Source organism: Sarcophilus harrisii, chromosome 6, assembly GCF_902635505.1.
Source record: "Sarcophilus harrisii chromosome 6, mSarHar1.11, whole genome shotgun sequence".
NCBI lineage: Eukaryota > Metazoa > Chordata > Mammalia > Dasyuromorphia > Dasyuridae > Sarcophilus > Sarcophilus harrisii.
Window position 1 is genome coordinate 210,561,019 of NC_045431.1, and position 22,209 is coordinate 210,583,227.

The 22,209-nt window shown below is 37.0% G+C and overlaps 1 protein-coding gene across 1 annotated transcript; it reads right to left on the reverse strand.

The window, feature by feature from the left end:
* Positions 1 to 464: 464 nt before the first annotated feature.
* On the reverse strand, positions 465 to 11,042 carry SVIP (small VCP interacting protein). The gene is made up of 4 exons (XM_031941341.1): positions 10,929 to 11,042; positions 5,392 to 5,442; positions 3,837 to 3,947; positions 465 to 1,307 (listed from the first exon to the last, which is right to left on the reverse strand). Exons 1-4 carry the CDS (start codon positions 10,980 to 10,982, stop codon positions 1,293 to 1,295), a joined length of 231 nt encoding a protein of 76 aa, XP_031797201.1. The 5' UTR covers positions 10,983 to 11,042; the 3' UTR covers positions 465 to 1,292.
* Positions 11,043 to 22,209: the final 11,167 nt, after the last annotated feature.

Here is a 22,209-nt window from a genome sequence, read left to right on the forward strand (position 1 = left end):
TCTAATTCAATATAATTGGTTTCTCTGCAATCTAATTTGATGCATTAAAAATTATTATTTCAAGAAAAGGTCCCTAGGTTTCACTATATTGTTAAAGGGATCTGATTAAGAACCTCTGCCCCAGAGCAAAGTTAGATGAAGAAAATGTGCAACCAATTTGATCAATTTTGGCACTTTACATTCAATGAAAATAAGGACAAGAAAGGTTTTCAAGTTAAACATGTTCTTAATAGAACCTTTACAAATTTGAATTATGTATTAATTTCATGTAGAAAGGATCTTGTCATTTTATGCATGTGTGTACATAAATTAAGGCATATATATATATACACATACATACACATATGTTCCTATATAATGATCTATAGTAAATACTAACCAAGGAGAAACACAGGGATGTTATCACCCAAATATACACACAAATGTTTTCACAAATGAAAACATTAGTGAAATTACACTTTGCCTTATGTCAATTCTTTAATAGATTTTAAAAAGTGACAACAAAACTCATAATTTGACAAATGTTAGCCCATAATCTAATTACAACAAAAGTCTTTAGAGAAATAAATCAGATATTTTCTCTACAAGCACAGCACTGCCCTCTTCTGGTACTGAAAAAAACCAAGCTTTAAATTTAGCCAATACATTTTAAGTGAAGGAAAATCCCCCATTTTTACATAACTCTTTTTTGTTTTTTTTTTATAAAACTTGAACAGAAAATAATCAGATTAAATCTTTTATTTACTTACAAACAAGCACTGAGTGAATCAAAAAGTATGGAGAAGGTTGATTTCATTTGAGCCCCCAAATTATTTTTTGGGGTATTTCCTTCTACTTAGTTATTAAATTGAAGGTTTAAACATTAAGTCAATATAAATACAATATATGTCAGAGCAAGGCTATCAATGTTCACTTAATTTTTCTTTATAAAGAGGAGATAATGTAATTGGAAAAACTGATTAAAGTTTTAATCATTACTACCCAAAGCAGAAATATATTATTATGCAGTACAACTTTATCTCTATAAAGTCACAAATACAATCCCTGCTTTTAATATAGCAAAAATAAAGAGACTATATAGTAAACAGTTTTGGCCATCTTGTTAAATATCCTGAGGTTTGTCTGCTCAAAAAAGTAAAGAATTTCCAGTATATAGTTTACTCATCATTTATCACATTAAAAGAGAAGAGTGTTAATGTGTTATATGCAAAAGCCACATTACGAAATTCCAGTTGATTTCAGTTTTCCATAGGTTATCAGCAGTGGTCTTATCTTCCATTTGGCACACATTTTTAGGAAACTGTCCACTGAAAAAGATGAAAAGATATATTTTACTTCCATATAAATCTCCAGGAATAAAATATTTTGATTTTATAATGTACAAACAAAGCAGTAGTTACATACACAGAAATGCAAGATGAGCTCTATAAAGAGCCAGGAATATTGCTCAAGATTTGGGTCAGAAACATTCAGACCAAAGTAAGAGATGAAAGCTCTAAGGCTATCAGATAAAGACATGAATTCTACTTGGAGACATAAGGAAATTAAGAAAGGAAAACTTGCCAACCCATCAGTGTAATTCAGTTTTAAATCTTAGCCCAGGATAAGAGCAAAAGATTATAACTAAAAGAATTATATGTGAACAACAACAACAAAACTGGAAGACCAAACAGGCCAGAGATAGGCGAAAATTAAGACCTTTGGGCCCATGATTGAAGGATTACATACAGTGTTATTTAAATATTTAATGTAAATTCAGGGGATCATGCTAAGAATAAAGATAATCTGTCCCTAATTTCCATTAGATAGTAAAAAGCATGCGTTTTGTGTTAGTCAGGTTTGTATTTTTGACCACTTGGGTGGATTACAGGACTTGTAAGAGCATGGGTTATTCTAACTTATCTGCTTTTGTATTTCATGTTCATTCACTGTTGTGGCTCTATGATTGGATTGTAGAGATGAGCCATTCACAATACACATTTTACAGACAGCAGTTATACCAATGGTCACATTTGTGCAGAGCTTTATGGTTTGCAAAGCCAGATGATATCTCATGATGTTCTTCCAACCATGTTGGGAGGTAGTCAAATCAAGAATTGATATAGTGCCCTTCCATGCTGGATGCTGCTCTAAACTACACTACGCTATACAACACAGAAGGGCAAAAACAGTTCCTGCCTTTGGGGAGCCCAAATTCTAAAAGGAGGACAATACTGAGATAATCTCTGAAGAGAAACTAGCAGTGGTGGGGGTAAAGACAAGAAAGATCTTAATCAAAAGGTGGAAGCTGAACTGAGATTTGAAAAGAAAAAAAAAAAAACAGGGAAAATCATTCTCATTTTATAGATAATGAAACTAAGGGTCACAGAGGTTGTCATGTACTCAGTTGAGATTTAAATCTGTCTCTCTAACTCTCAGTCCCATACTCTTATCTACTCCATCACTTCTACTTGTCTAGATTAGGAAAAAAAAAAAAAAAAAGAGGCCCAGGGGTCTTCCCCTATTTAGAATATGCAGATATCTGGAATTTAACCACAAGCCCTCTACCTCCCAAATCAAGGGCCCTTTCAATATCCTGCTTTTCTTTCTCTACTCTTTAACGTTCTTAACATTGATAACGATAATTTCCTTCATTAGTGTTACATGAATAACACTCTATTATGGTTATGGGCAAGGCAGGGGACCCTTCTCTGTCTTCCCATCTGTAACTAAAGAGGAAGTCCTAGATGGGAAGGAAGGTCCATTCAGGCCTTCTGTTACATTAGCAAATAGAGTATTCTTTATTACAAAACTCTAGGTGAAGTAAAGTAATAGTTTTGACAAAAATTCTAGAACAAAAAAATTTTTAATGAAGTAAAACATCTATATATTAGATATTTATTTTCTTATTTGCTTTATTTTATCAATCCTTCTATAATGATATTTAAAAGAAAAAAAGGAAAATCTACTGCACAGAATAACTATGTTAAATTAGCACTTAAATATTCTCTTTAAAATTCACAGATTTTAATATAACAATATAATAATTATTCTCTTATCTGCTGCAACAGATAAAAGCTTAAATAGCCTTTATAAGAAGCTCAAAGTCAAGAGTAATATAAATAACAAAGCAAAATATCATTAGGGAAAAGCCTGCTCTTGAACTACCTGTTAACAGGCAGCTTAACTGCTCAACTCCTGTGTCTCAACAATATAAATAAATAAGTGGGAAAATGATCTTGGCAAAAGTATGGCCATCCTCCAGTCAAAAATAGAAGACAATCTATCTGCTCTAGTGAATTCTCTCCATTAGTGAAAATAATTTAAACAAACTTGACTTTAATTATCTTGGCTTGAAAAAAAATTCTACTTGTAAAATCTTAACTATGTGTTTTCCTATTAGATAAAGATATATATATCTTAACTTAAATTGATCCATTATAAATCAAATAATCTTTTCATCTCCTTCCAATCTACAACCCCAATTCTGACAAATATTATTTTTCAAGTTTTCTTCTGATAGTCAAATACTTATCATGAAAGGAAAATTTAAAAAAAAATTTAATACCAAACTTCACAATTTTAAAATAATTTTTCTATAATTGAAAACTCAGTATTCAAGTTATTTTAAATGATGTACATTAAGTCTTGGAGTCTTAACCTTTGTTAAGTCATGAAGCCTTTTGGAAGTCTGACACAATCTACAGAAATCTCATCAGAATGCAAAAAAAAAAAAAAAAATACAGAGGATCATAAAGGAAACCAAACATATTGAAATCCGATTACCAAAAAAAATCCCAAAAAACAAAAAACAAAGTCCTTAGACTCCAGATTCAGTGGGCATCTTTTACACTTACTCGGAGCCCTCCTTGAGATGAACCACCAGAAGACAACTGTTTTTCCATTTTTTCCTTTCTTTTCTTCTTCTCTTCTACAGAATGCAGATTTAAAATTCCTCGGGATGAAGACTTTAGGGAAAAGAAATGAGAATAATATAAATGATTTCTGTTGTAATTAAAGCATAAAAGAAAAGTCAGGTGCATTACCAGTCTATTTCTACAGCAATAGCTTACTCAGTGAAGAATGCCTATAATGGCTTAACTAGAATTTAGAATAGTGGTCCCCAAACTATGGCCTATAAATCAAAGCAGCATGCTGTTTGTTTTTGTCAGGTCACAACTAAGTCTTTACATTTTTATAGAAAGTTTTATCATATGTAAAAATGTAAAATACATTTTAGGCTCACAAGCCTGATAAAAACAGACTAAGAAGAGTAGGTTTAGCTTTATCCTTAGTTTTATATAAACCTCTGTTTAACAAACATACTGAAATAATTTTCTCAAAGTCTTTAAACTTGCCCTTATTAACAACAATCATTTTTTCATTCAACATATTATTTTCTGTCATAAATATTTAGGTGTTTTTATTTATATTTTGTTTATTATGCCTTACTCAGTGACAGAACATAAAATCAAAGCTAATTAAAGTTCAAGGAGGATGATTGTCACAAATCTAATCATCAGATTATTTTTTTTTCAGTAATAACTCATGAAGACTAAATATCAAGGGACCGAGGGATTGTGGTTTGAAATTGCCAAAATAAATGACATCATGGATCCCCGAAATGCTGAAGTATTATGACAATGAACAAGGAAAAAAGCCCAAACACAAAAAGATTGGCACATTTTACTTCAGACCCACTCATAGCACATGTTAAGGACATCCATTTCACAGGGGATTATCATCTCCCCATCCCCATCTTTTGCTGGAGGTACCCTAAAGCCCAACTCCCCTGTGACTTTTAAACTCAATATCTTTTTTGATTAGATACCATCTGCCCTGCCATTACTGCCCAAGGTCTTAACCACTTTGAAATCTCTTCCACTCTTTTGTCAGTAACTAAGTACATGTAAGTTTCCACCTGCATCAAACTTTACTCTTTTATTTTTCCTTTCCCTGGGCCAACGATCTCCAGTGCTCCTGATTTCTATCTGGCCACTGGACCCAGATGCCTCTGGGGGAGAAAGTACCCTCCTTATTTTAATCTGATTCATTTGCCTGTCATGGCATCATCAGTATTACCTCCTTGAGGGAAGGGACTCTTGATTTTCTGTTTTGTTCTCCAGTGTTTAGTTCCTAATAAACAGTTAATTAATATTTCCATTCCATACAAGATATATTCCTCCAAAAAATTGCATAGAAAAAAAATTAAATATATTATCTTTCATGCAACTTATAGCAATTATATGACAAATCTTTTTATAAAGTAAATACTTACCTTTGAATTTTTCAGCCATTTTTTTTGCTTCTTTTAAAAGAGGAATCTTTGCATACAAAAATTCTAACATATAATAACAAAATTAAAAATATATATATCTCCAAATAACCAGAACTGTGTTTTTCAAATCTTACCTCTCTTTGTCTTTTTTCTGCAGCTTCTGCAAGTTTTAATCTTTTTTCTTCCTGTGAAAAATTGATAATATTTTTAAAAAATAACCATGAAAATCTCTAAGAAAACAGAACAGCAAGTTTACGTTCTAACTCAGGAAGCAGTGTGCAGCAATAGGAAGGAGACCTGCAAACCAAATCCTCCAACTAGGCAGTTTGCTCTGAAAACTTCCTAGCTTACTGTAAGCTTTTAGGCCACTTAGAAGCCACACATGTAAATAAGAAAGAGACATTTTAAGGCAACCAGAGGCCAGAGAACTGGGATTTCACCATAGGTATGGGCTGCTGGTTTCCTCCACTCCTTCCCCCACCCTAGGTTGGGGATGAACACTGTACTCATCCCTGGCTCAAAAGAGCCTTGATTTTCTTCTAATCTAAACTCCAGTAGTACTGCCTTCTATAGTGAGCTCTTCTTGACAGCCACCAACTACTACTGCCCTTACTCTCTTCCAACTCAAGCCCTTTATGTTTAGATAACCAACATGAGAACAGTGAGGAAGACAATTTGGAGGATCAGAAAGCATAGGAGGGAAATTATGGACAAGGCTGAAAGAGTACATATTTATTCTAGATTTAAAAGGCAGCTGCTGAAAGGGGGCGGGGGGGGGGAAACCTAACACATTTAGACTGATCTGCTGTGTAAAGATGGATTGGATAAGATGAAGAACACCCCCCATGCAAGTGGGACAGTACAACACCATAAAGCTGGGGATGGAAGGTTGTATATGGTGAACAGCAAGGCCTGTTTGCTTAGAATTTTGATTGGATGAAGATGAATAACATGCATGCAGCTGGCTAGAGCACAATTCTTGATTTTAAAAGACGAGCTGGAGAATTCCCTTCTTTTCCTAAAGTTAACAGGAAGTCACTAAAATATCTTGAGAAAGTCCACAGCATTGTCAGACTTCTATTTCAGGATTTAGTGGAAAAAGGGATATAGTGGGGGATAGAAAGTCCAAAAGTCAACAAGGAGGTTAAAATCAAGAGGTGACCCTTCTATCAACCTCAACTGGAATGTCAACTGTGTGAGTGGGCAGAAAAGATCAGAATTAATTGAGAAGTGGAAGAGGAAGTGAACACAGGAGTTACAGAAAACTTTAAAAAAAATTTATGTTCAAGGATAAAAGAATTGAAAAATAAAGTATGACAGAAGGAATGTTGTGGCTAATTAAAAAAAAAGTTTTGGTTTTTTTTTTTTTTCCTTGTTACTATCTTAAGAATGAAAAAGGTTCTAATTTTTTTTTTTTTTTTAAGGAAAGAGCTTACTATGAAAATACCACTAAAATATAGTGGGGAGTATGAGAAGAGAGTAATGGGAGGGAGGAAAGAAGAGGGGGAAGAAAGGGGGGGGGGAGGAAGGGGAGAAAGAAAAGGGAAAGAAACTGAAAAATGAGTCAAGAGCTCAAATAGAATCAAAGTTTCTTGGGGGGGTAAAAAAAAGTTCCTCCTTGCATCCCACAGCCTAACACAGTATCTGTAATTCAGTAAGCACTTAATATCTTACTTAAATTACAATAAAAGGGTTGGCCTTGGTAAGAATTGTTACTTTTTGTTTGAGATTAAAGCAAAGAAGGAAACTGTGTATTTCTTCTCATTGAAGGCTTGGAGGCAGCCTCCCTTGTAGAATATTTAACAAGGACTGCTTTAAGGTATGAAAGGTTTGTTGTTACTAAAGACTCAAAAAAGTACACAAAATAATTTGCAATCCTGGTGTTAATAACTTTGGGCTATATAAATGGTTACTTCTCAGAAAACTGCTTTCTGGCCCCCAATGTCTTTATATTTCTCTTTTTCAACTATGGAGTATCATGGTTAAGTTATAAGTGGATGAATCACATGCAAGCCCCCATGATGCCTTCTCTAAACTGACAGTCTAGCTGAAAAGACAAGACATACTCTGTATACAAGTGAAATGTTACTGAAATGCTAAAGATGTTAGCTGTTAGCTTGTGCCAAAGCTCAAGGTACAACGTAAGCTCCTCAACTCCCAAGCTTCTGTTGCTGCCCGAGTGCTTCTCAAGAGACTTCTGCCCAGAGAGGAACAGAGTCCCTGGAGTATTCTAAGGGTCCTCTTTGAACATAATGATGTAAACATACTGTTGCTGAAAAAAGAACCTTCCAGAAAGATGAATAAATTGAATAAGCATCTGCAATACCATAAAAACAAAGCAGAGACATTTTAATATTTGAAATTTTACTGTCAATAAACACAAACGAATAACCAGAAATCACAGCAGAAAGATTAGTAACCTTAGGAGGACTCCCAAGTAGTTTTCTAATTAATACTTTCAAGAGTCCAGGAAATATGAAATTGGAAAGAACACTGAATGTGAAGAAAAATCCTCTCTATCCAAATGAAACTATGCCAATGACCAAGAGAACAGTGGTGAGAAGCAGTCAGGTATAGAGAAGAGTGAGCTTGATTTTAGAGTCACATGACCTGGAATTGCAATTCTTAGTAATTTGGATAAGGCCCAAATTCTCTAGGTTTCATTTTTCCAATCATAAAAGGAAAAAGCTTAAAATAAACTGATTTCTCAGGCTCTTTCCAATATAGAATCTATGATATAAATTTAAATTCCAGAGAGGGAAAGAGAGGAAGAGAGGGGGAGGGAGAGAAAAGGAGGGAAGGAGAGAGGGAGGGGAAAGGGGGGAGGGGGAGAAAAAATATAGGCAGGGTGGAGTATAGTGGGAAGCAAGTAAAATCTCTGGTTGTCATACTTACTAGGAGAGAGCAGAAATTCACTGAATTGCAGAATTTTGGGGTTGGAAAGGACTTTAAGCTCTCTGGTCCAGCATCAAACAATGGAAAGAAACCCTGATTCTGGAATCTGAAAATCTGGGCTCACCACTACTTGGTAACTGGGGAACTCTGCTTAAGTCAAGTCACCCTTCTCAGCCCATTTCCTTATATGTAAAATAAATTAACTGGATTTAATAAGCCTCCATGGTCCTTTCCAATTATAGACTTTATTTAAAAACACCAAATAACAAACAGCCTTCTATAATATAACCAAAAGGTTTCCCCCCCCCATCCAAAGTAGGAGAAGCCAGTCCCTGGAAAGGGAGTTCATTACACTTTGTGAGAGTATGAATTGCCAAAAAAAGTGGCCTTTCTCCCCTTCTTCCAGCAAGTTTAAAGTTTAATGGTTGATGTTTCAATTCCCATCTTTATGAAGGTTTATTTTTATGAAGGTATCCCAACATAAAGAAGGTCAAGAAGATCCACGGGAGTTAAATGATTTTCATCAAGTCACATGGACAAATTTGCCACTTTTAAACATAATTATTTAACTTGTTCCTCATAATTAAGGAAGGCAAATACAGTAAATATTATTCATTTTGCAGAAGAGGAAACTGAGGTTTACTTCCAGAGGTAAAAGCCTTGCCTAGATCACACAATAGTAAGCCATAGAAGCAGGGTTAATAAGAGTCTCATGTAAATCCTTGGCTCTCCCTCTCACAGAGCCCATAAAGAGCAGTTCCTCCAAGTTAGTTAAATCTGTAATGAAATCCCCCATATACTGGCTAGGTGACTCTGAGCAAGTCCACCTTTCCATGTTTGAGGTAATTTCCCAAGATTATCAGTTGTAGAAAAAGTACAGATTTGCATTTTTTTTTTCCAGAGTATCCTGTCTTGGAAGTTTCATAAATTAGGAGAAATCACAGGTCCTATTACTATCCTTTTATCTTTAAGAGACAACATAGGACAAGGAATGGAGAGCACGTCTCTGAAGAAGTAAAACCTCAGCTACATAGTGTGGTAGAGAGAAAGCAGTCCTCAAGCTAGATAGAAATGAAATGGATGGCTTCAATTCCTTCTCTCACATGTGTTGGCTATTTGTCTCCAGATTAAGCCTCGAACTGCTTCAACACTAGACCAGTGTTTCTTAAAAAAAAACTTTTCCCATTTGCAACCACTTTTCACCTGAAAAATTTTACTGTGACACTGTTCATATAGATATATAAAATGGTTATACAAACCAAATATTTACTGGTAACAAATCACAATTTCCTAATCTCCACATTCAGTTGGGAGTCTCCATACTGGGTCCTGAACCACAGTTTAAGTAGCTAGGCTCTAGATGACTCTAGAACAGTTTAAATAACTGGGCTCTCGATAACTCAAGTTTTTAATCTGTCTGGGAGAAAGAATTTTCTCACCAGGGATGTCCCAGTACCGATAAAATAAAAAGCCATTCCTTATCCCACAATGGCAGTGAGTAAAAGAGCCTATGAAGAGACAACTTATTCAGTCTGTATCTCTGATACATATTTACTAGCTAGGTGGCCTTAGGCAAGCCACAGAACTCACCACTGTCCCAGGTACCAAACTAATAATAACAATGGCTAATATGTACATAGCATGTATCAAGCATCATTCTAAGTACTTTACGTTTCATACTAGGTTACGTGACTCCGGGAAAGTCATGGAACCTATCACTGTCCCAGGTACCAAACTAATAATAACAATGGCTAATATGTACATAGCATGTATCAAGCATCATTCTAAGTACTTTACGTTTCATACTAGGTTACGTGACTCCGGGAAAGTCATGGAACCTATCACTGTCCCAGGTACCAAACTAATAATAACAATGGCTAATATGTACATAGCATGTATCAAGCATCATTCTAAGTACTTTACGTTTCATACTAGGTTACGTGACTCCGGGAAAGTCATGGAACCTATCACTGTCCCAGATATCAGAACAACAATAATGACATTTATTTATTTATTTTTATTTATTTACTTTTTTATTTATATTTATATAGCACTTAGCATGCGCCAGTTTTAAAAACTCTGCCATTCCATACTAGCTAGGTGACCCCAAAAAGTCAGCGAACCTGTCATTATTCTGGATAGTGGAGTAATAATGGCTAACATTCGCACAGCGCACTTAGTACGTGTCAGACATCGTGCTGGGGGCCGCTTTGCCATTGTGATCTCACTGGATCGTCAGTAGCGCCCGAGAAACCAGGATGAAAGACTGTTCCCCTCTCACAGATGAGGAATTAGGACAAATCGGCTGGGTCGCATCCCCCGCCCCCCGGAGCAGGTGCAGGTGTGCTAGGTCCTGGCCACGCCCTCACCTGGGAATTCTCTAACCAATGAAACTCCGGGGGCCGTCCCTCAGCGGCCCCGGCTGACTGCCCCCTCCCGGCCGGCGTGCACAGAGCCGCGGGGGGGGGGAGGGGCGCCTCACACAAGCCCCATTGTCTAGGCCCCCTACGCGGGCTGCCCCCGCCCCGGCCCCGCCCCTCACGTGGAAGGCTCTAGCAGCCCTAGCTTTCCGTCGCCCCCCCCCCCCTCAGGCCCCGGGCGCTTGGGACCCCAATGGGGAAGAAGGGAAGGCCACGCGGGGCCCCGAGGCGTCGGCAGGCCAGGGCCGAGAACGCGGGCGGCCGCCGCGGGGGCCACCTGTCGCTCCCGGGCGAGGTGGCGGGGGCGGAGGGGACGCCCGGGGAGCGCGGACGGGGAGGGGCGAGGCTTCCCTTACCACGTCTGGCGGGTCCTGGGGCCCATCTCCCAGGCAGGGCAGGCACAGCCCCATGTCCACTCCGTGTGGCGCCGGCCCCAGCCGCCCTCCGCTAAGAAAGCTGGGGGGTGGGGCGGCCCCGCCCAAGCCGGCGTGCTCCCGCCCCGCCCCCCACGCTGCCCCGCCCCGCCCCTCCCTCCCTCCCTGAGGGTTTCAGCTGGGGCCGCGTTCTCACCTGCCCCGGGGGGGGGGGGGGGGGGGGGGGGGGGAGGGGTAGCTAAGAGTAACCTTGTAGAGCTGCAGGGGATGGTAGAGATAAACAATTACCCCTCCCCCTTACAAATACGTCCTACCCCCACCCCGCCCCCACACACCGCACAAATAAAGGAACTGAGGCACAGAGACGTGAAGTCCGCCTGGAAGTGTCCGAGGAGGGGCCGCGCCCATTATAAAAAAGTAGCTTTAGCGGCATCGAGCCCCTTGTTTTACAGATGGGGATACTGAGGCACAGAGCGGCTGGGATTTGGTCACGTGGCTTCGTTCTGGAAGAGCACCGTGACCTGGGGGAGGGGATGCCGTGACAAGGAGGGCCCTGTAAGGTCAGCGGGCTCCCGTCGTCCTCCAGGGACCCTCCGGGTCCAGTGACGCCCGCTGGTACAATGGGGGACAGACCACCTTTGCAAGCTCACTCTTAGTCTGAAACAGCCATCCATTCTCACCCCGGCACGTGATAGATGAAAGACTGATAAAGCACTCCTTTTTTTGAATTTAAATAATTACTGTCTGCCGAATGCTGCTGAAAAAAGTTATCTTGAGCTAGGATAAGCTTTCCTCATACCTGGTCCAGAATCCTATCCACCACACCTTGTGGTTGCGTTTGGAAGGTCTGATCCTAAAACTCCGCACTTTAGTATACCTTCAAAGAGCTATTAGGAGGAGAGAATAACTTCTCTTAGAAGAGCCAGTTTAAACTGGTCTCTTTATTCTTTTCTGAAGGAATTTATCCGAATGTGTTCTTTACCCTGATCAGACTCTACTGTGCATTGGTCTTACCCCGAATTAGCAAATTTAAGTTCTTTACGGGTGGTGAGGGATACTGGGAGAAGCTTAGTCTTCTTTTTATTCCCATCCAGGTATTTAGACCTGTACCTAAGCTCTTTAATGCATAAATAAAATTGAGTTGTATTTTTTTTTTCCTGTTAAGAGAAAAATATTTCTCTAATATCTACTGAAAAGAATGCAAAAGTATTTTTTTTCTGTTTTCCTTTTCTGATTGACTTGCATTAAAAAAAATAGAAGATAAAAAGAAGTAACAAAAGCACATTTATGAGAATATATACTTTTAAGGCTCCTTGAACATTTTTAAATGGTATATAAATGTTATTGCTATTTTGTCTTACTTTTTTTTTTATTGTTTCCAACACAAAAATGCTACTCTGCCACCTCATGCCTATGGTGATACGCTCTTGATTCTCAAAGGCTAGACCAGGTTGCACCAAACTAGTAAAACTTCAAGAACTGGCTTGGTTACAGATCACTGCTGGGAGAAAACAGGATACTGGAACCACTTTCACCACACAGGTAAACAGGAACGGAGAGTTCCCCAGTTCACTCAGGAATCAAACTCAGTTTACCTCCATGATCTCTGGTGAGACTTTTCCGCCCTGGCTGAGAATTTTCACCTAATTCTTACCTCAGGCTCATAGCATTTCCTGTTTGCACTAGTTGGTTCCTTCTGCACGAGTTCTTTTTTCAGTACTGAACTCCATGATTTGGTTCTGTACAAATAAAATGTTGTTATTCTGTGCCATTTTCAGTATTTTGTCCACACCAGGGACTTTTTCTTAAAACACACTATAATTTAAATAAAGGTTGAGCTGTTCTGACCAGGCTAAGACAATCACTCTAAAGGCAGTGCAAATGTAGCTTAAATACCTCTTGTTCCACTTAAAAATAGGCAGATCCCTTGAAATGAACCTTTCTAGTGTTATCTTAGCCTATTCTTCTTATACTCCCATGTTTATTGCTAAATATGTTTTATTAGTCGTTTATCACAGTTGTAATCATAGTTGGGCCTAAAGTTATTTAATATAGTACAGGAATGAGCATATTTGAATTTGAAATCTTGTTGAAATATACTTGTGGCTTCCTGACTTGACTACTATGCAAAGGAGAGTAATTCATTTGGCTCCTGCCTTTGTTATGTTTGTTTAAAAGTCAGGCTAGATGTTATATGGGATTTCATTCTTTTCCTTGGGCCTCCAGGTATAAAACTCCATTGAATCGAATTTTCATTCCAACTCAAGAAAGAGTCAATATAGTTAAAATTACTGAAAACCAATTTGCAGACCTTTCTTTTGCCCTTGGCTATAAGCTAGTCTCCCAGGAAATGAGAAACATAAACACATTAAAAAGCATCCTACTAATCTCATTATAACTTACAATTTATCAGAAGAAGAAAGTAATTTTGTATTTGCAATATAACTACAATTAAAAAACCAACCACCACAACACCCCATAGTTAAGAAAAGTGGCTAAGGCAAAGTACATAAAATCCTATCTTAGGACTGGTTTATTGATTTCTGACATTTACTCATGTTTAACTAGAGACATAATAATCAGTTGCTTTAGAAATGAGAGTTTTTGTTTCTTTTTCCAAGGATCCACTTAAATATTGATGTGCTCCCCATATTATGAACTTTTAGGATGTTTTAAAAGAACGGTTTTGCAGTTTCAGCACATATTTGTCTCCTGACCAAAATATTAAAAGGCAATAAGCTCCAGCATACTTATTTTTCAAGGCATTACTAAGAATGGATTTTGTTGTCTATTTTTATAAATAAAATTTATCAAAGATTCCCTTTCCTGGATTTTTGTGACAATTATCACTTGGTTCTTCTTTTAGTCTCTTTTCGCCTGGCAATCATAGATGCTATACCCATAACCACTGGTGTTCTCTAAGGCTCTGTACTGTTGTCTTCTCTTTTTGTCTCTGTGTTTCTCTCCTTTTCTCTCTCTTTGCTTCTTTTCCTCCTCTATGTTCTCCCTTCATTTTTATGCCCCCTGTTCCATTGGATCTTATGGACAATTCAAATATACCCCTAATTTAACTCATCTTCCACCAAAAATAATTTCCTTCTTTGTAACTTCCCTATTGATGCTGAAGAAATTAGAGATGAGGAATAGATAGATAAAATGAGCAAGCAAATATTTATTAAGTATTATGTGCCAGGCACTGTCCTAAGTATTGGGGATACAAATACAAACCAGCAAGACAGTCTCTACCTTCAAGGAGTTTATATTCCAATAAAAGAAGACAATACATAAAGAAGATCTACAAGGGAGTAGGGAGAAGGGCAATATCCAGGCAGTGTGGTTTGGAGATGGCCAGGACATGACGTGGAAGCTTGGTTCAGTGTTATTCTGGCTCTGTGAAAACAAACATAGAGCCAAAATGGATTGTCAGCCAGCCTCAGCCTGTCAAACACCTGTGTGTGTTTATTAGCCAATATCAACAATGCTTCATTGACTGTAATTGTGTCAAACAAGACAAAGCCTTCATATATAGGTGATCTGGCAAACCTCTGGGAAAGCATTCTTCATCAGGAGATAAGGAGATGTCTTTCATGTTGGATGGCAAGAGAGAATGTATAGAATAAAATGCCAAGCAAGCTGCCAATCACTTGACAAGCAAGGGTTAGTAAAGCACAGGTAAGATGGTGAAGCATGGAGGGAACATCATTAGAATAGATCAGTGTGATCAACTTGTAGCATCTGAAGTGACTCCTTTAACGATGGAGAGAGATTATTTGGTTGTAGTCTTATTACATTTATAGAAGTGTAGCCACAATACTTTTTATTGGTGTTTTGTCAAGTTAATCCAGGAAGTCTGTACAAAATCAGCAAAGTGACCTTTTCTTCTTGGTCAACTTGTTTTTTCAACCTGTCTATGTTTTTATAACACATTCCAGCATTCTCTAGATCCTGAGCTTCCCAATCAGAGGTTATAGCTGCTATGCTTACCTCCTTTTGACTCAAGAGGTCATGATCTCAAACACATTTCAATATACCATAATCCCTTATTAGATCTTGAGACCTGGGTTTGTTGGAATGGTATTATTGTGTGCTAATTCTCATGGCTTTTCTTTGCATTCTGTGACCAATCATTACTGGTCTGTGCAGAAAGGGAGGATTACCCGAATAGTTTTTTTTTTTTTTTTTTTTTTTTCCCCCAATCATTACTGGTCTGTGCAGAAAGGGAGGATTACCCAAATAGTTTTTATTTTTTTTTCCCCAAGAGAGAGATCCAGATGCAAATGGTGTTTTACATTACTCTGGTCAACACTGATCTTTTTTTGTATATAGGTATAGCCCAGTCTGAGAATAGATATCTGAGCCTGGAGAGCAATCATTTGAGCTTGAATGTATATATGTATCCTGCACCTGCTAGTGGCAAATTAGTTGAAATAATTCTGGCTAAGATATAATGCTAACAATGCTCATGATTGATAGAAAGGCCTATAAGGGTGGTTGATCAACTGAGCATCCAAATGGAGTTTTCATGTCAGCACTACTAATCACCAGATACAGTGATTTAAAATGTAGGTCAAACTGAAATTGAACCTATTGAGAAAATGCTCAGCTGATAGGCTGGAGATTGTGCTGTCAGGCCGGGTGCAGATGTTCTAACCCTCTTTTATCCAATATCCTATTCAAATTCACAAATGCCTGCTAATTGTCTACTTTGTACAGGGAATTACTAAATAGCCATAATAAGATTTCTTTATTCAAATGTACCTTTAACAGTAATTGGCATTTATATATCAATTTAAAAGTTCCAAACTTAATCCTGTGATTTAGGTTCTAAATGTATTATTATGCACAATTTTACATATAAAGAAACTGTATCAGTGACCTGTGACATGTTCATATGTTTGCTAAATATCAAAGGTGAAATCTGAATCCAGTTCTTCCTGGATCTGAGTCTAGCCCTTTAGTCATCATTTCTTTTCCTCAGATTCCAGTGCTCTTTTGACATGGCTCACCTTCTGAAATAAGCATATTCAGGATTAACGCAGAGGTTAAACCCTTGGAAAAATAACCCTCATGGAGCCAATAGATATTTTGGTCTCCAATATGAACTGGTTTTGAAGCGTGTATTCTGATAGGGGCTTAAATACATTGGTTCTCCAGGATATTAAGTATGAACTCTGCCGCTGGTGCTAAGCTGAACCATGAATACAAACTTATAAAGCCTAGAACTATTTCCATTTGTGGATATAGAGACAGAGACAGACATAGTGGTACTAGATTGTTATCTATCTTTATAGAGGTATTTTAAAGATACCTAGAAAAAATAAGGTCAAGTGCTAGCAGTCATATTTTATTGGAAAATAAAGGCTGTCTACACAAGAATCCAGATAATTAAACCCATACATATTAGGGCCACGGTTGTATGGTTGTTCAATCAAAGTGATCAGTCATTGAGCAGGCATTTATCAAAGGCTTTACTAACATCTTCTAAATAATTGTTAAACCCCCATTCTTGTAGAATGCAAACAACATTCGTTTATTAAAGGAAACCCCTATTTATAAATTTATTATTCTATGATTCATAGAAAGTAGAAAATTAGCTTTCTAGTAGGAAGGTCCAACCTCTTCTCAACTGGAAACAGACCCACGCCAAAGGATCTTAAATAGTATCATTTGTTACTTCACTAATAGAAGGCAACCAAGCCCCAAATTTGAATGAAGTCCAAATTACTGACCAAGCCAGAACCAGAAGAGTTCTGTGAACAGTGAATAGACCTTTCCCCACTGAACAGTGCTACCAATGTACCTTTGGCTGAAGATTCATTGAATGCAATCATGCCCACTATCAGGTTGCACATAATAGGATGCTGGATTTAGAGTCAGAAACATATTGCCAGGAAAAACCTTGAAGAAAATAGCATTAAGAGATGTTACCAGGGAAGCCTAAGAAAAAAAATAAAATGGGTTCATGTGGAAAGGATGAGATGACAAGTACATAGTCAGGGTGCCCTACTGGCATCAGCACAACATCATAACAAGAAAAATGGGCCCTTAATGTGTTGGGTAGGCCTTCCTGTGTTAAACTTATGGGAGGAAATAGATAAGATGAGATAAATCTATTTGAGTATGAATTATAAGAGAGTCTGATGAGACGTAGACTGTAAGCCTTTTAAGATTATGCCCCTGCCATAAAGCATGATGGTATACTGCCTCCAAGTTATTGCAAGGAAAATTTTGTAAACATTAAAATTCTAAATGTTAATTATACTTATTGCTCTTATGACAAAGTTTGGTATAGAAAAGAATCCTAGGACACAAAAAAAATGTATAGCATTAATCTCAAAGAGTGGTGGGTGTTACAACCCAATTTCCCTTCAAGCTCTTGTTAGTGATTATTGTTATGAAAGGACTCCTGATTTGATGTGTATGACAGTTCTCATGTTTTAAAGTTTTAGCCATTTTGGTTGAATTATATAAGTCCAATTTTTTTCCTCCTTTGTCCTTATGATGATAGAAAATAGCTATTCATCATTGCTAGATAATAACAATTGAGGGCTAATTTCTTGGAAACTGATAACTTTAGGGATACTCCATAATTGCGTTGCCTTAGGATGCTGATACTTTGAGTCATGATTTTATTGGTGTGGGCATTCCTTCCATCACTATAGAATTACTATGGCTGATAAGATGGCTTGCCTTTGAATTAGAGACCTCTTTAAATTTGAACTGATATTGTTGGTAAAGTTGTGGATTGATTCAACCATTCAGGAGAACAATTTGGAACTGTGTCCCAAAAGGAGACCAAACTGTGCATACCCTTTGATCCAGTGATACCACTACTAGATCTATGTAGTAAAGAGATTATGAAAACAGGAAAAGGACCCAGATATACAAAATATTTATACAGCTCTTTATGTGGCAGCAAAAAATTGGAAATTGAGGGGATGTTTATCCACTGGGAAATGACTGATGAAAATGCATATATGAATGTTAATAGAAAACTATTGTTGTATAAGAAGTGATGAGCAGGCAGATTTCAGAAAAAAAGATGAAAAGAGTTGTTTGAACTGTTGCAAAGTATCAGCAGTGTTGTTTATAGTCAACTATGAATAACTTAGCTCTTCTTGGTAATGCAATAATCCAAGACAATTACAAAGACTCCTAATGGAAAATGCTAATCATATCCAAATAAAGAACTGATATACCCTGAAAATGAATTGAAATATATTTTTCACTTTTTTCCATTTTTTGTTTTTATTTCTGGTTTATTTCTTTCAACTTTGACTAATATGAAAATATGTTTTCATGATTGTACTTATATAACCTATAATGAACTACTTAACATTTTGAGAAAAGAGGGACAGGGAGGGAAAAAGGAAAAAAAAATTAAACTCAAAACTTTGTAAAAATGAATGCTAAAAATGCCTTTACATATAATTAGGGAAAATACTATAAAAAAGGAAAATACAGTTGGACTGATTTTGGATGGCATATAGTCCTTTGATAGGTCATTTCTTGAACCCTTTTTTGCTTGATAAAACTCCTTTAGAGATTGTGTTCCCACAGTAAATTTTCTGAGTACAGTGAGTGTCAAAAGTCTTTAGTTCAATTCATTTACATTTCCCAGTGGAGAGATAGCACTTGTGATTACAGAATTCTAAGAAACAAACATAGCCTTGTACACATTATAACAAAGAGTTATAGAAACTCCAAACTAGAAACTATGAAATGACTCAGGTCAGCTGTTTCTAAGGGGACTAGAAGAAAATACAGGATGAAGAAGAAAGAATAATACATGATGAAAGCAAGATTGTGAACCTGGGTTACTAAGAGGCTGGTAATACTTCAACATGAATAAATGAAAATGGTGGTGAATTTAGGGAAAAAGATGACAATTTCTTTTATAAACATGTTGAGTTTGAGATGCTCATAAGGCATCCAGATGGAGATAATATCCAACAGGAAGCTAAAGATATGGGACTGGAATGCAAGGGGGAGGAGGGTCAGGCTAGATTTGCTATCTTGAGGGTCATTTGCATAAACATGACATTTGAGCCCAAGGAGGATAGTGAGAGAATGGGATACAAAGAGAAGGCAGAGGGCAGAGCCTCATGGGACACCAGAGTTGAGATGTGGAATATTGACGTAGCATGTGTATGAGTCAACAAAATAAAGATGAGAATCATTGTCCTTGGTCCCTGAGTGACCTTTGTTTGGATTTCTTGGGGGCTGTGTCTCCTAGGCTTGTGCAATGCAAACTAACTGATCATGGACAGAGCAACAAACCTCAGTGTTTCTGATTTTTTATTTGGGGAAAGGAAAGAATTGTGCTTCTAAAAGATCTCTTCATTCCTCCGTATTATTTGCTTTGAAAATTGGGTAAAAAGAAGGATTAAAAAAAAGAATTACTCAGTTATTCTGTGATTAACCTTCTGGGTTATTATAACCAACATTGCATATGCCTATAAGGGCCCTGAAGGATCCCTTATCTCATATACACATATAGCTATAAAGGATGGGCCCCTCATTCAGGGGCCTTAGACAAAGTTCAGGAATATGACAAGCTGTAGCTGTACCAGATCTAAAATTATATTATAGAGCAGCAGTTACCAAAACCATTCGGTATTGGCTAAGGAATAGATTAGTTGATCAGTGGAATAGGTTAGGTTCAAGGGACAAAACAGTCAACAACTATAGCAACCTAGTCTTTGACAAACCCAAAGATCCCAGCTTTTGGGATAAGAACTTACTGTTTGATAAAAATTGCTGGGAAAATTGGAAACTAATATGGCAGAAACTAGGCATTGATCCATACTTAACGCCGTACACCAAGATAAGGTCAAAATGGGTTCATGACCTAGGCATAAAGAATGAAATTATTAATAAATTAGAGGAACATAGGATAGTTTACCTCTCAGACCTGTGGAAGGGGAAGGTCTTTATGACCAAAGCAGAACTAGAGATCATTACTGATCACAAAATAGAAAATTTCGATTATACCAAACTGAAAAGTTTTTGTACAAACAAAACTAATGCAGACAAGATTAGAAGGGAAGCAATAAACTGGGAAAATATTTTTACAGTCAAAGGTTCTGATAAAGGCCTCATTTCCAAAATATATAGAGAATTAACTCTAATTTATAAAAAATCAAGCCATTCTCCAATTGAAAAATGGTCAAAGGATATGAACAGACAATTCTCAGATGAAGAAATTGAAACTATTTCTAGTCATATGAAAAGATGCTCCAAGTCATTATTAATCAGAGAAATGCAAATTAAGACAACTCTAAGATACCACTACACACCTGTCAGATTGGCTAAGATGACAGGAAAAAATAATGATGATTGTTGGAGGGGATGCGGGAAAACTGGGACATTGATGCATTGTTGGACGAATCCAACCATTCTGGAGAGTAGTTTGGAACTATGCTCAAAAAGTTATCAAACTGTGCATACCCTTTGATCCAGCAGTGTTACTACTGGGATTATATCCCAAAGAGATTATAAAGAAGGGAAAGGGACCTGTATGTGCACGAATGTTTGTGGCAGCCCTTTTTGTAGTGGCTAGAAACTGGAAACTGAATGGATGTCCATCAGTTGGAGAATGGCTGAATAAATTGTGGTATATGAATATTATGGAATATTATTGTTCTGTAAGAGATGACCAACAGGATGATTTCAGAAAGGCCTGGAGAGACTTACATGAACTAATGCTGAGTGAGAGCAGGACCAGGAGATCATTATATACTTCAACAACAATACTATACGATGACCAGTTCTGATGGACCTGGCCATCCTCGGCAATGAGGTCAACCAAATCATTTCCAATGGAGCAGTAATAAACTGAACCAGCTACGCCCAGAGAAAGAACTCTGGGAGATGACTAAAAACCATTACATTGAATTCCCAATCCCTATATTTATGCCCACAGCAAAATAACGGTTTGGTCATGTATACTTATTGTGTATCTAATTTATATTTTAATATATTTAACATCTACTGGTCATCCTGCCATCTGTACTTATTGTGTATCTAATTTATATTTTAATATATTTAACATCTACTGGTCATCCTGCCATCTGGGGGAGGGGTTGGGGGGTAAGAGGTGAAAAATTGGAACAAGAGGTTTGGCAATTATCAATGTTGTAAAGTTACCCATACATATAACCTGTAAATAAAAGACTATTAAATAAAAAAATAAAAAAAAAAAGGAATATGACAAGCTGGCAAGTGTGAAAGTACGTCTCATTTAATAATTTCTACCTATACTTGTAGTGTCCTATAAAATTGTATACTATTATAGTTATACATATCACCACGGTTCACTGATGATTAAATACATATTCATTTTGGCTATAATTTATCTGTCTCCACCCATAGGAGACATCAGAGGAGTACTTTAGTGGAAGTTTTTTATTCTAGACTATTAAAGTAATTTTTTGTATTGTAAACAGATTCAAAGATGGTCACTGTTATTACTGTAATGATGTCTACTAAATATTTGACCAGTTATATTGAATTTGTTCTCAGATTTGCCTTCCTTAGAAAAACATGAACAAGTCAACCCGAAATGTTCTCAAATCCTCTCCTGATATTCCCTGAGCCTGTGACTATACTACTTTATGAATACTTGAGGTCCAAACTGTAGGGAATGCCAAGGGTTGCTCCTCATAAGCAAACTGTTTCAAGTCTGAATACCAGCAGCAGGCCTTGGATTTGGTAGTAGGCTCTACTGATAGTTACTTATGCATACATGGTAGTGAATTTAAAAATAAATAGATAAAAGGAAGAAGGAGGACAGAAAGAAAGAACTAAGAAAAGAACGAAAAGAAGAGAAGCAGATGTGGCAGAGAGTGACAACATGCTAATGAAAGCGTCACCAAACATTTCCTCAGGCTCCTACACTTTCTGCTATCTGCCTTTGGTTATGTTGATTATTCTGCTATATTAAATCATTTCCATTCTTTTATTTTACTCGACTTAATTTAGCCTTTTGGAATCTCTGTTATATGTTCATTCTTATAAAATTAAATATAGTCATCTGACATTTGTTAATTTCTCATGTTTCCAAGCGACTTTTCTACTTTAGTTCTTTTATTCTTCATTTTTTTCATAGAAAAGGATTACAATCTCACCATTTAGACTCAATTAAAATTGTTGAGTAAAAAAAAGTATATTCTGGGATCTAGTGATTCCAGATTCACTATTTCTGATAACAATGGAGAGAATGAATGAATGAATGAAAAAGCATTTATTAAGCATTTACTCT

Excerpts from the sequence above, each read along its gene's own strand:
- SVIP (XM_031941341.1), bottom strand. The coding sequence starts at position 10,982 with ATGGGGCTGTGCCTGCCCTGCCTGGGAGATGGGCCCCAGGACCCGCCA. Across the intron at positions 5,443-10,928 it reads CCCAGGACCCGCCAGACGTG|GAAGAAAAAAGATTAAAACT; the intron begins GTAAGGGAAGCC and ends AATTTTTCACAG. Across the intron at positions 3,948-5,391 it reads CAGAAAAAAGACAAAGAGAG|TCTTCATCCCGAGGAATTTT; the intron begins GTAAGATTTGAA and ends TTTTCCCTAAAG.